General features: G+C 37.4%; 1 protein-coding gene across 1 annotated transcript in view; it reads left to right on the forward strand.

Annotated features, from left to right (window-relative positions):
- cdh7a (cadherin 7a) overlaps positions 1-15633 on the forward strand; it is a 292083-nt gene that overhangs the window by 146265 nt on the left and 130185 nt on the right. Inside the window, exon 4 of the mRNA XM_072451151.1 lies at positions 6579-6698. Coding sequence (XP_072307252.1) covers positions 6579-6698 — 120 coding nt within the window. The remainder of the gene's footprint in view (positions 1-6578; positions 6699-15633) is intronic.

Genomic DNA, 15633 nt, shown 5'->3' on the forward strand with positions numbered 1-15633 from the left:
AATATCACTTGGTTGGATATCGCTTGGTTGAATATCACTTGGTTGAATATCACTTGGTTGAATATCACTTGGTTGAATATCGCTTGGTTGAATATCACTTAGTTGAATATCGCTTGGTTGGATATCGCTTGGTTGAATATCGCTTGGTTGAATATCGCTTGGTTGAATATCGCTTGGTTGAATATCACTTAGTTGAATATCGCTTGGTTGGATATCGCTTGGTTGAATATCGCTTGGTTGAATATCACTTGGTTGAATATCACTTAGTTGAATATCGCTTGGTTGGATATCGCTTGGTTGAATATCGCTTGGTTGAATATCGCTTGGTTGAATATCACTTGGTTGAATATCACTTGGTTGAATATCACTTGGTTGAATGTCATGTTTTTGAAACCACTTTGTTGAATATTGCTTATTTGAATACTCATGAATCACTTCAGAAAATGTTGATAAAAGTATTCAAGAACACAAATAACTCACACATTTGTAACTGTAACTGGATGAAATGTAACTGATACGTTACCACAAGCCGTGGACCGGTTATGATCTGGGAGGTTTTTTTTCTGGCTACATTTCTGTGTAATCACCATCAATCCTGTTTGTGAGTCTTCTCCTCACTTCTCTTTTCCAGCAGAACGCCGCTGCGCTAACTCCTCAAGGACATTATATCATGGGGTAATTCCATTTTTATTTCTGAAAAAAATAGAGTGTTTCCCTCGGTGTGTAGGAGCTGAAGAAAGAACACAATGATGGAAACTAAACAGCACTTGGACGAGGACATCCATTACACTGCAGAACAGGCTGAATAAAGAATGTATGATATTAATCCAAGGATCTTAGGTCTTATTCCTCTGGCAATGAGTTTTTGTTGAATTTATATAACAATAGTAAATTCACCTTAGCTTGTCAAGTAATACTTTATAATGACTGCACTTTTAATATTCTTAGTACAGCATGAACAAATACTTAATTCATAATGTACACATGTTAAATAAGTTGTTACTAAGTGTTAAGTTGTTACTAAGCCTGAATCATTCTTAATAAACAATTTCTTCATTATGAATTAACTTCATGCTTTATAAACTCTATGAAAAGTGTAGTTATTAGTGTATCTTGTTAATACTTGTACTTCTTCTGTATTACATTTGTCTGAAAAGATGTGATTTTTACTTTTAGAGAAGAAGAAAAAAAGGATCCATGTAACTTATTTCACAGTTTGAAATCATAGATATCTCACTACATTTTTACATTTCAAGTTCTTTTTTTGTCCTTGTGCAAAAGTGCGGCGCGTACGGTTGGACAAGATCGTTCATGAGAGAAGCTGTCCCTGTCCCTGTCCCTGTCCCTGTCCCTGCCACAGCAGCTTTAGAACGGTCCGTTTATCACGAGTGCAAAAGAACATCTACAGCCAGTCGTCGTACCATCTGCCCACATATCACCCAAATATGAAGGTGGAATCTTTACTTTTCAGCAGTGAAATGAGGCTTTGGAAACATAAATGTAGTTCTGTAAAGGTGTAGCATTATTTCTACGGAGCAAAAGTGACAAAATTTGAAACTGGAAAACAAAAATGTGAAACTAGGAAAGCAATGTTGAACTGTGGAAAATTATTCTGATTTATTTATTTTATTTTTTATTCACGAGAGGATTTATTTTTTCCCGTGCTGCCAGACCCAGGACCAGGTCCAGGGCCAGTTCAATGCCTCCCACGGCAACAGACTAAAAATATTGGATTTGATTCTTTATTTATTTTTATAAACTTGAAATTCAGATGGTCCAAACCTGATAAAAATCTGAAGGTGAATAAACAATTCTAAATTGAACAAAAAACAAAACCTGAAATCTAAAATATATTTGGAATTTGATACAAGTATAATTTGAATTCCAGCTTAAATGATTAGTTTTATTATTATTTTTCACAGCTCAACATAAAAAAAATACTGTCACATTTTATTTTTTTCAGTTGTAAAGATGATGGACCGGTTTTGATTTCATACATTTCAGCGATTTGGCGGTAAAACAATATGATTTTAAACCATCTATTGTCACACATCATTTTATTTGACAAATACAAATATAAAGAGCATCTTTATTGTGTTGAATTCATGTTTAGAGGTTGTGATGTCCTGTTATTTTCAACAGATTTTTCAGATTTTCCCCACAAATAGCTACTTGATTGGTGTAAAAGTATCATTTATGTTTAACAGCAGTTTATATTAGTTTATATTAGATGATGTCAAAATAACAAAATCATAAAAACCTGTCAAACACACTTTAAACGAATTAAGTTGAACACAAAAGCCTGGTCTAAAACTACGTTAAAAAGTAACTAGTAAATAGTATTTCGAATAGTTTTTTCTCTTCCCCTTACTTAAGTACATTTTTAAAAACGTTTTCTAATACTTTAATTGAGAACAGTTTTAGCAACATGGCGGTACTTTTACATGACTTTTCCTCCTCTTCTCCTCGTACATTTATTCCAGTGCTGTCCTCACCTGTGCTTAAACTTGACCCGTACCTTTATTTAATGTTCACAGTTAAACACTAATTAGCTTCCCACCTAAACGCACTGTCCTCCTCTGTCATCATCGCTGCAGGACAAGTCTACCCTCTCTCTCCTTCACTCTTTTTTTCCCCACCCCCGAACACTCTTTTTACTTTGGGCTCTGTTTCAACACCGCACACTTTGTCTTTTTAAGGTGTCGGTGGTCTTGTGATGGAGGGGGCCGGGCTCTCCCTTTTGGCATGCACAGATGGGACACAGAAGCTATTTCCCCACAGAATTAGAATCAACAGATTGATGTTAGCGGAAAAGATGGTGCAAAGTGATCAGCGGGGGGGCAAATGGAAACAATAGTGACGTCTGGGGAAGACAAAAAGAAAACATACTAAACCAAAAATCTGAGATGCATTTTTTATCCCTCGGCAGAATGTGTCGGTGACAGGGAAATGTATTATTTTGGCAGTGTTTTAGTGAAGAGGAATGATGATGCTAAATGATGACAAAGACAGACAGACGGCGCGTTTCGATGCAGAAAGGGAAAGTTGAATTGTTGGCGGACGATAATCAGAACTTTTTTTCATAGGAACCGTTAGCTGTTACTTAATCTGATAAAGAATGAAAGGACCTAAGTAGTATCATCTGCTTCCACCTTGTCAGAGAGGTGGATATGGAATGTAAGTTTTCCAACCCCAAAAATGAAAAAGCTCTTGCTACAACAAACCAAGTCAAGTTCAGGTTCGAGTTCTCTTCATTGTCGCACAAGGGGGAATTGGATTCGCAGCGTCTCTCAACACATACAAACAAGTTACACAAACTGACACAAAACAATTACTATACAAAATAGCAAAGAAAAAAGTAAAATTGAGGGAGCACAATAACCCAAATGTTACAACAAAAAGTGAAAATGCCCTATATGTGCCATAAGTGAGCCTGCTGATAGCCTGCTCTAAAATCCATAGCAAGTCCCACAACTTGAAGCTGAAATTAATGTTTCACTTATAAATAAATAAATGATTACAAATAACAAAAACTAATTGCATAATGTATTTATCTGGGCTATATAGAAATATATAGAAATAATTGTTGCATGATATAGTAAACGTACAGCCAGATTTCCCCCCCAATTGTTATTCTATTCCTATTTAGCATTTTCTCATTACTCTTTGTGTATGATTCATCACAATCAAGCGCATAGCACGCTTTTTAATATGTCATTATAAAAATTATTATATGTGCATTTTCATAATACAATATCAGGATATCAGCACGTTTCCTAATGTGTGGTTGATGAGACGAAACGTGCTAATAAACAAACGCACGTGTAGCAGCGGAGCTGTAGCATGCTCATGCACGAGATTTGATTGTAGGTGGCCTCTCGGAAAGAACAGGAGTGTGGGGGTGAGTTTTTGTTGTTGTTGTGGGGGTCCTTTTTTAAAAAAAAGGACAAAATATACTAACAGTCGCTGATTTCTCAAATCTGCGAAAAATCCTCTATTCAACAGTCTACAGCAGGGGCCTCCAGCCTATAGCTCACGGCCCTAATATGAGGAGCTCGCAAAGGGATTTCCAAAACATGCCTAAATTTACAAGTCTACTTTGGATTTGTCACTTTCTAAATGCACTACAAGCATTTGCCCTATCAAATGTGTTGTTGGCCCTCTTCCTGTACAAACATATTATTTGTCAATTATGCACTGCTGTGTCAGCCAAGATACAAAATGTATTTATTTGATGTTATTCAGGCTCATATTCACGGAGAAGTATGCAAACGTGTGAATGAATGATGCCAGCGCAGCCGACACACGGAAGTCAAACTTGGTCTTGCAAAAGACAAACATTATACATTTATCCTGAGAAAAAAGTTTGCAGCCCGATCTTCGTGCTTGGCTTGGTCAGGAGTACCTTTGCTGGAGGATTTTACCTTTTGTGCATGTGTAGCCCATGGTTGTTTTGTTCTAGTGATAATAGCTCACAGAGACAGAAGGGTGGGAGACCCTTGGTCTAGACACTGTATTTCATGTTGAATCAGTGTGGTCACATGTTTTGGGTAAATGTACATGGCCAAACAGCAGGTTTAGTGGCTTAAAGAACCATAATAACAGTGTAACTGGCTCTGATGGTGACATATGTAGCTGCTGGTGTGGGCCTGGCGTCCACAAGTGTTCTGTTGTAGTTTGGCCCATTTTACTCAAGTTTAGTTTTTTGCCATGGAACGCACGTTGTTTAACTCCAGATCTCGGCCAGTCTTTGGTTTAATCTGCCGCGTGGAGCAAAGCTGCACCGATCTCATCAGCCGAACATCAGCGGCAAATCACTCAGTGGCTGATGTTGACAGCGCGGAGCAGCGGGGTGTGGTACAGCCTTGTTTCACTCCGTGGGACAGACTAAAGACGCCGCGGAGATCTGGATCAAATAACCTGCGCTCCGTGACAAAAATAAAACTTGGTTGTGTGTCAAACTGATGGATTTCATGTGTAAATTCAGGCACGTGATGTCAGCGCTGCTCCTCCTTAACTCAGGTGAGCCACTATCTATAACAGACGTGTTAATGGTGTTAATGCGGCAGTTTTCTATAATTAATCCCATGAGTTAATGCGTTAACTTTGACAGCTCTATTGTTTTATATTTTTATCGCTTTCATGACAAAATCTCATTTTATTGTAATTAATATTTGTCTTTTTTTGAAGCACTTTGGGTTGCTTGTACATGAATTATGCTTTGTAGATACATACATGTGCTTTGGCTTAATACTGTGTATCAGGGAAACACTGCAGATACATGTTTTCCCCAAGACATACTTTTTTGTACGTATTTCTCTTGCGATACTGATTGATTAAAGTTTATTTAAAAAAGGCCTCCATGTTGGTTTGAAAGTGAGCAATCAAAGGGGACTCTAGTTTCTCAATATATATCTTTATCACACCTTGGCCTTGGTACTTCACATTCTATATACCTTCGAATCGTGTTTGTGAATAGAAGCCTTAATGTATAAACTATCTGCTGAACAATTATCTATATGAATGTCAAAGTTGGTTAGCTAGAAATAGATTACACATGGTGCCACTTCTTCTCTGTCAGTATAAATAAATACAAGTAATAGTGATGGGCGAACATATACCAAATATATATACAGGCCTATTGATAGTGACGGTATTAAAAAGTAGAATGGATACTTTTACAATAACTTAAAATTAGCACACACATTTTCTTTTTACTTTTTGTTATAGTATTGAAATTCAATGTTTATATTTTAGGTTTTCTACATGGATTTTACATTTTGAGATTAGCTGAAATATAAGATGAAAAAATAATGATAGGCATGGTAAAATTTGTCACAGTAGATAAGTTTCAATGCATTTTAATACTAAACTGATTGCCATTTATTCGGTATCGAATAAAAAATATAAAAAATTTAAAATATATCACTGGTATCGCCCATTATTACCCCATAGTTTCCAAAAGTGGTGTAAATATTGTCAGTTAAATTTACTTTAAGCCATAAGATTCCCTTGGCAATTTTGTGTTGCCAATAGTCAACAAACAAGGACAAGGTACAACTTTTGTGCATCATAAGTTTGGATATTTCTTTCAAAAAGTAAATATCCCATTCAATCTAAAACTGAAGTAATTTCTTCTTGGCCCATTGTTCACCTTGTCTTTAAAAACCTTTTAGTTGGATACAGAAACTTAAATTGAATGGACTTGGACACAAAAGCATCTTTATGTGCCACGACCTGTCAGAAACTCTTTTCTGCTCAAATCACACAAATCGGTGTAGCGCCTTGCTTACTTTCACAACCCACAAAAGCGTGACAAAGCATACAATTTTTTCTTTTTCTACTGTGAAAAAACGACACATTGTTGAGGTAAAATTGACCAACCAACGGAGCTAACAGTTCTAACCGCACTCAATTTCTTCTCTCAAAAGGACCTTCTTTTCCCCCCATTTTCTGCTCCTTCGTGTTGAATCTGTCACGCGCCCTGTTGATGTGACAACTCCCTCCGCATTTAGCTCTGTTTGACTCCGGCGGTGGCACGTTGTCGTGGAAACTAATGAAGGGCTGTCTCTCCGCAGGAACCATGGTGGTGCAAGTGGCAGCCACAGATGCGGACGACCCCACCTACGGGAACAGCGCCAGGGTGGTCTACAGCATCATCCACGGACAACCGTACTTCTCCGTGGAGCCCAAGACCGGTACGTGGGCATGGTTTGAAAAAATAATGTAACACGCACAGCTTTTTCCATTTAGTTTTCAAGTGTCATTCAAGGGTTTCTTAAAAGTTCATGGGCAGTGCAATTACAGGTCTTTGGGGGTTATTGAAATTCGTTGGGCAGTCGTCGAAAACGCCAACGACTTGTTCAGACGTATTAACGACCGTTCTTTTCTGTCGAGCCCAAGACCGGTACGAAGACATGGTTTGAAAAGAGAAGGAAACACGCACAGCTTTTTCATTTTGTTTTCAAGTGTCATTCAAGGATCTCTTGAAGGTTCATGGTCAGTGCAAATGCAAGTTTTTGGGGGTTATTGAAATTCGTTGGGCAGTCGTCGAAAACGCCAACGACTTGTTCAGACGTATTACCAACTGTACTTCCCTGTCGAGCCCAAGACCGGTATGTGGGCATGGTTTGAAAAAATAATGAAATACGCACATTTTATGTTTTGTTTTCAAGTGTCCTTCAAGGGTTTCTTAAAAGTTCATGGGTAGTGCAAACACAGGTCTTGAGGGATTATTGAAATTTGTTGGGCAGTCGTTGAAAACGCCAAGGACTTGTTCAGACTTATTACCAACCATACTTCCCTGTTGAGCCCAAGACCGGTATATGGGAATGGTTTGAAAAAAGAACGAAACATGCACATTTTATGTTTTGTATTCAAGTGTCCTTCAAGGGTTTCTTAAAAGTTCATGGTCAGTGCAAATACAGGTATTTTGGGATGGATGAAATTTGTTGGGCAGTTGGCGAAAACATCAACGACTTGTTCTGATGTATTACCAATCAACTCGTAGCACTTTATCCCTGTGGTTCTCAAACTGGGGGTCGCAAAATTATTTCAGGGTGTCTCTAGATAATATGAGGTAGAATTTGAAAGTTCAATAGTCTTAAACAAGGCGGTAGATTATTATTTGTTGGCCGACCAGTACATTAGACATGAGGCTACATTATCACTTTGTTGGTAGCTTACTTTTAATATTTGGGGATTGCAAATGCCCCATAAACGTTTTTTATTTTGGGAGTCGCGACTGAAAAAGGTTGAGAACCACTGCTCTAGCCAACCACCAAACCAAATTTACTCAACCTTAATACCCAACATGTCCCGGTAGACATTTTTTCCTCCTCCATGCACAAGTTCCATATACAAGTTTTAAATGATAATACAAGAACAGAACCAAATATAGGTGGGAAGAGTACCTTTACAATCAGGTTCATGTTTCATAGCATTTGTCCGTTTGGATGCTGAGAATGACGTTTTTGATTGAATACACTGTTGATCCATTCATTATTTGATGGAGGTTCTACTTCAAGCCATTTTCTTGTCATGGCTTTTTTGCATTGCTACTACGAGAATTAATGTAGTCTTCTGTCATTCTTTCGCCATTTATTAACATTTCAGTACACAGTCAAACGTACAGGGTATTTTTAGTTTAGTAAGACCAACTTTACACTCTTTTAAAGGTCAAAACTATAACATCACATACTATCTCTCTGTCTCTCCCCTCTCCCTCCTTGGCGTGATATCCATTTGGAGTTTGTCCATGAGTCAACCAGAACCAGAACCGTACTAAAATAAATCTTGGTTGATTAAAAACACGCCTGTGCATCAATGAGGCGTGGTGCAATGGCTCTATAACTCAAACTATGAAACATGTTTATGATCTGACCAAATATCTCACATAAACTGCAATCACAAGACCACGAGCTCAGAGGATTTAAGGCAACAATAACAATTTGTCAGGAAAAGTAAAGTGAACTAGATAGTCACATGTAAGATGCGTAGAATAATCTCCCAATTAACTCCCAAATCCTTATAATCCCATGAAAATAATTAGTTTTGGAATGTTTTGGAAGGCTCAAACTAAAAAAAATGCAAGAAAATCTATTTGTATGAAAGACAAATTAAAATACCTGCATTTATCAACAACAAAAAATCTTTCTAAAATACATTTTAATTATACTCAACATATAGAAATATTTAAAAATGGTGTTTCTAAAATGCTGCTATTTTGCATTTATTAAAAAAAAAAAATCCCACTTTTTAGTTTTGGAAAATCAAGACTAGGGACAATTTCATTCAAACCCGACAGGTAGCCAGCAAAAAATATATAATAATAATAATAATAATAATGATACATGGACCCAGTTTTTACTGGTTTTCAATGGAAAATACAAATTGAAATTATAATGTTTTTACTAATTTACTATACCAAGCATGAAAGACCTGCCTTACATCCATATACTGATCTTGCTGTTGAATCTGAGCGATAGATAAATGTTAGCACTGTACAGTCAAAGTATAGTGTGTTTTCTGAATACAGCTGTATAAATATTATGTTTTGTACAAGGCCAAGAAACAGATCTCCACTACATTATATCAATTACAACAAAGTAAAAAGAAAGCAACTCTCTTCAAAAAATTGAAGTTTTTATAAAAGAAATAATCAAATTAATCTTGAACTGATAAAATGTAAGAGCAAACTGGAATCCCCCAAACTTACAGTGTCTGAGTAACTTCTGCTTTGATAAAACCAAACCAATGCAAACCAAGTAACTTTAGGTTCATGTGTGGTTTGAAGCTCGATGTAAACTCTCTCTCAGTGAAACCCACTGATCAAGCAGAGATGGGCACATTTCAGCCAATAGGAGTCAGGCTAGAGGGAAGAGGGAGGGGCTATCTCAGGAGCACATACATGTAGTATTAAAAGTGCACATATTATGCCTAATCAACTTTAATGAGCATTTAATCTCAACATTTGTTTACTCAAAGTTGTATTGTCCTCGCAACTGAGGTCCAAGGGCTCAGAAAATTACTGTTTTCACTTACCCCCTATCCTCGCCCACATTCCTACACTTGGTTTAGATTTTTTTTAAATTGAAGACTACGAGTGGCACATGTCGAGTTCCAGAATGTCACGCAGCCACTTTTCCAAAATAATAATGACAATCTGCTGCTTGTTTACAGTGAAATGTCACTATGAAGGGGCGGGGTTTATCAGTTCTGAAGTTTTGAACAGGAAGTCAATGAAACTGTTTAAGATATTCCTTTATTGTCCCACATGGGGAAATTTCATAAAGAGAGCGTTTACACCGGGCTGCCAGCTGTACCAGCGCCTTATGACGTAAAACTTTACTAAACGTTTACTAAGCCATTTTAGAACAAGTTTGCAATTTAATGAACAAAACAAAAGATAAGATATTCCTTTATTGTCCCACATGGGGAAATTTCATTGATGCAACGCAGGAAGATACAGAGGTAGATACAGAAGAACAGATCACTTATAGGAAGTCTGAAAAACACTTTCAGTAGAAGATCTCTTATAAAAATTATAACGTGACGATCTCCGGGTAAGACAACGGTTCTCCGCAGTTTCATGAGTTCCTCCTTTGTGTAAACGCGGTACGGCGCCGGCCGGGGGGCGCGGAGCCAGCGCACATCGTGACTACGCGACGAAAACACTCAGTAATCCAGCCGAACAAAGTCAAAACAAGTTGAATCAAAGCGATTCTAGTGCGTGTCCCGATCGTTTATGAAGTTCCTCTTTTATATAAACGTGTACCGCGGCATACTGTACGTCAGCGGCGGCCGGAGGGCGCGGGGGGGGCCGGAGGCTAGCTCGGAGCTAGCGCACATCACGACGACGCGACGAAAACACTCAATATTCCAGCCGAACAAAGTCAAAAACAAGTTAAATTAAAGCGATTCCAGCGCGTGTCCCTATCGTACACGTAAAGTAGAAAAAACATATTTACAAAATACAAAAGATAAAGCACAATAAGTGTGAAAAAAGTGTGAGAAAAAAGCGGAGCGTTTACATCGGGCTGCCAGCTGGACCGGCGCCTTTGTGACGTTTAAACATGATAATCTACTTATATTATAGTTCAACACTATGTACCTGGAACAAATATAAAATATATGTATTAATGTGTCATTTAACTTCACACAATAAGAAACAATTAATTTTTGGGTCAAATTGAAATGTTTTGCCCCAGTTTCGAGGTGAAAAGTGTAAACAAAAATTAAATCTCAATTATATAATTTGCGATATTTAAGATAATCAAACGCATTCTTTCAATAGTTCAATTATATATCCAGTTGTTAGTCTTGACAAATTGTGTTGTAAGTCAAGATGATTTTTTTGAAAATCCAATCAAATAATTTGGTTTTAACAATCGTGTAACATGCTGATATTAACAGCACATGAAATGGATGCAGAAATAGTAAAATTGACGGTTAAATTCTGTAAAAAAATTGTTTCAAGTCTACAATTAAGTTGAGACATTTACATTTAAGTATTTTTAGATCCTTAAATATGTGCGCAAACATGCTGTTATTTAAAAGAAAAAGGTTTAACTTCAATAACAGCAGTGCAATTTTGGATGACGGTCAAAAAAACCTAAACATTTAATACCCATTCCTAAGCAACTGCCAAAATACCACTTTTATTGATTTGAACGGCGAGCGCTGAAGTGATAAGTACAGACAATTAAAAGCCATAAAACGCATCTCGGCTTATTAAATCTGAGAGGAAGTCATAACGTGGCGGCGGAAATAGTTGGAATGTGGCACAAACGAGGAGGCCAGACAGTTTGTAAAGTCCCGGGGCGTTTGATCTGGCCGTTGCCGTTGCCGTAGCCGCCTCATTAGCCACTGCCCCGCCGCGATTCGGACACTCGGCGCAAAAGCACTGGCGCACGGGAGGTGGGCGGGGGGAGAATACGAGCGTCCACGCCATAATATCCTCCTAATGTCTGTCGGCGGACACACAGAAGACAGTGGGGACTTTAGGAAATGCACTTCTAATTCATGAACTGGAGAGACACTGCATTGCAGGCATCTGAGGAAAGCAAACTGCAAAAAGGAAAAGTAAAGTTGACAAATTACGGGTAAGAACTAGGATTTGTGGGTGTATTTGACTGTAATGACAAATGTACACAAGACTGCTGCTGGGTGTACAGTATATACGTGTTTGACAGAAGTAAGAAAACAAGTAAAGCGGAGACAAGATAGAAGCATGGGTGGATGGAAGTATAGTACTTTTAAATAAAAGCCGTACACACGAAATTTACAAAGAAAATAGAACTTGTACATATACGGGCCGCACCTGACAATAAACCGCAGGTGCCCACGTTGTGACATGAGACACGTCTTTTTATACGTGAGTCAGGTTTGGCCAAGAAAGTCTCATTTCCCTGCGGCAGGTTCAAAACTGCAGACCCATATCACATGTCCATGCTCCACTTGTGTCTTTGTTTTCAGCCATGTCTAGATTCACTTCCTCATTAGACTCATCTCTCCGTGAATTTGTATCTAATGAGTCTGTAATAAAACACACAGCTTTTTGAAGCTTAAACTATAGTACACAGGGTGTGTCTCTTGGAGAGTGCTTCCACTGACGTCTTCTTCTACAGCGTGTCAAACGCTTGTCCTTCCTGTTGTTGGTTGTATGGGCCGCAGGGTTCAAAGCGTGAGAATAAAGTAGCTGCTTAAAGCTTTTTTCAGATTTTTATGTCTTGTTTATATATTGTTGTCTTTTAACACAATTTTACTATTTTTAAAAAGATAACCAAACCGGCTAATGCTTTAAAACAAGTGATGCAAGTAATGCTTATAACCACAATTACAAGCAGTTGTAAATGGCTTAATATAATTCCTTTTAAAAGTTAATACGCTATTAATTAAAAATATGTGTGTTCAAACCATGTACAAAATGTTTATAAGAGAATTATTAAGCTGCTTTTTAAGTAGTTTTCTATAACAGAGATAATGCCATTTGGTTATAAAGTGCTTATAAACACATAAAAAGTACTTATTAATGCATTATAAATAGTTTACTAAGGAACCCTATTTTAAAGCACTACAGACTGAATATATACTCACGCTTTGGGTCTATATAAAATAAATTGCCCTACAAAACAACAACAATAGCGCATCCTGCACAGCTCAAATTGCAATAGTAATTACCATATATTCACTTATGTGCACTTTCTGTTGTAGCATCCCAGAATCCAAATGTTGTTTTCCACGAGGAGCAGACCTTCCTCTAATGAACCCACTCGCTGCAGCTTTCATTAGTGAATATCTCTGTGTTTTTTTGTATTGTGTTTATATATTTATTTCTTTTTGGAGTGGCGGTGGGGTTTACATGATTCCAACGTACCAAATAAGGGAAAGAGGGAGCTGCTAAGATGCTAGCGGATACACTTGGAGGCCTGACAATTCCACTGGGAGGCACGGCGCTTTGATATCAAGTTTCCAGCATGGGGTCCTTAAAAGCTAAAAAAAAAAGAAGTAATTAAAATGTTGGAAATAAGCTCGTTTGATCATCTGATTTTATGATTTTTTTTTTGGAGATGAACCGTGCTATTCTTATTCTGGATAGTTCTTCATTGGTGTTGAAAATGTTCTGTTTAACTTTTCTCTTCTGTTTTCAATACACGTCGCACTTGGAGTAGCCATCTAGCGCCCTCTGTTGGCCAAAGGGTACATTGATTTATTTTGAATGGCGAAATTAGCACCATGGCTAACAGGTACAGTGGTAGCTGCTTCGTACTGCAGATTAAATAGTGTTTGCAGCAGAGGTTTGGACGGCACACACCCGAATCAGACGCGAGTCACTGTTTTGATGACTTGAGACTCGACTTAAAAGGCGTAATGGAAATTTTTTTGCCGATTTGAGAACTCAAGCCTAAGTGCGCATTCGCCTCGCGGCCACACGTGCCTTTGTTTATTAGCGCGACGGATCACATCGCATCTCTCGTCTCCGTAGATTTCCGTCTCTTCTGAGCCAGCTCGAACTGCCTTTCTCTGTCTTAATTTTACACTGAGGGAACTATATTATGATAGATCAATGCGCTTAGACACAGGGAAACGTGCTGCTCTCCTGGGGACGAGCCAATGAGGCTGCAGGTGAGCAGTAGGTGTGTTTTATGATTGATACGTGGCAGGACTAATCGGCCGTCCACGCCACGAGGAAATGAGACTCAAATTTGGGCCATAAAATCGTCCATTACGCCTTTAATAAAATTGACTGATTCGGAACTCGTCTTGGACTTGAAGGCCAAAAATAAATGTTTTTCTACCCGTTTTCTCTCTACAGTCGATACTTAGATGTGACCAGGACTTTTAAAAGAAGAAACATTCATAAACATCATGTGAATTGATCATTTGGTGCAATAATTTGAAAGGACTTGAAACTCAAAACAAGGCCATGGTCCCACCTCAGAGCGGCGTGTGCTCTTACTCTTTTAAAACTACAATCACAACTGAACACTTAATTTGATCTCCTGATGTGGATTTGGTCTAGTCTCAGTTTTGGTGAACGTGTGAACTCACCCTTTGCCTGACACTTGCAGCTGTTCCTCATTCTCAGGTTGTGGACAGGCCGTGGCTCGTGTTCAGCTCAGTCTTCTCAATCTTATCAAATATTGAAATAATCATAAACTGATGTTGTAATCGGATAATAGTTTTCTGGGCTGTACACTCACAAAATATGTCAGAATGAAAAGTTTTTGTTTTGGAGGAATTGCACCAATTCCCGGTCAAATTTACCATAAATATCAAATTCACAGGCCTTTTGTGATCCAAACAACATCGATTAAGCGAAAGAATAATAGTGAGATTAATTTATCTGCTCATTCTGCTTTCTGATTTGTATCTGTTTGAACGTGCATTTATTTTTATTTGTTTATTTTCTTTGGTCAATAGGCAAAGGAAAATTATGATCAAAAATTAGAAACATAACATTTTACAGACAGAAAGGAATTAGTCTTATTTTATAATATAGACAGATAGTTACTAACATGCACTACACAACACAATTCCTTAAATGTCTCTGTATGTTCTAATTGATTACTTCTAATTATGATGTCACTTTTATTTATTGTAACACCAATTGTACACATAATTGTACACATAAATTATAGTTTTACACCAATCAAGCAGGTATTTGTGGAGAAAACGTTGAAATATCTGTAGAAAGTGACATTCCAGTCAAAGTTTATGCATAAATTACTCAAATAATGTTGTTGTTTTGACTCTCTAAACATTAATTCAACAAAATAAAGTCACTTTCATATACTTTTTTTTTGTCAAATAAATTGTGAAATTAGATTAATTTATGCCCAGTGTTTGCTGGGTAATGTCTCAGTGTGATGTCATCATTTACAAACAGGAAGTTAAATTATAAACCTAAAAAATGTACTATTCTGTGATTCCATTTTGATAATTTATAGCAACATTCTAAATATATTTATTTTAACTGCGTTTTAGTTCAACCTGTCAGAGGCACTTTAAATCCTCTTTAAAAAAAATATTATTTTAGAGTCTTTTATTGTTTCATCCAAAGCTCCTCTAACACAGCGACATCTGTTTATGTTAATACTTGCATTTGCTTCTGAAAAATATTAGATCCTGTCTTCAACAAGATCATGTGACGTTAAGGCTTTTAATTTGATAAAAAAAAAAAAAAAAGAGCATTTGTTGGGGCATAATCATTTGCATCATTGACAATTCTAATGACTTTCTTTTGATGTAGAAAAATTGACTAGATTTATAGTCATTATTCCCCCATATTTCCACACAGTCAAATGAACTGTGATGTAAAAAAAAAAAAAAAAAAGAATAAGCATGTCCCCTTTAAAAATACGGCAGGGTGCTTTTACGGCCTGTACATTAATGTCTTTACACAAACCAGTGCTAATACGAGTTTAACTGAGCGTCTGGTTGAATGCGTGTAAAATGATAGTGACATTTATGTACTGGTTGTTAAGCGTGTTAGCACAGATCACCAGGCATGTTCCATTTGCATTACATTTGACATTTGCAAATGAGTGCACAGCCAGGTCCAGGCAGCTCCTCGTGTGTCACCGCCGAGTGGAAGACTTTCATGTTCACGCAAAAGAACATCCCTTTTCA

Source organism: Eucyclogobius newberryi, unplaced genomic scaffold, assembly GCF_026437365.1.
Source record: "Eucyclogobius newberryi isolate DKJ021-1_F unplaced genomic scaffold, fEucNew1.0.hap1 SCAF_18, whole genome shotgun sequence".
NCBI classification, from domain to species: Eukaryota; Metazoa; Chordata; class Actinopteri; order Gobiiformes; family Gobiidae; genus Eucyclogobius; species Eucyclogobius newberryi.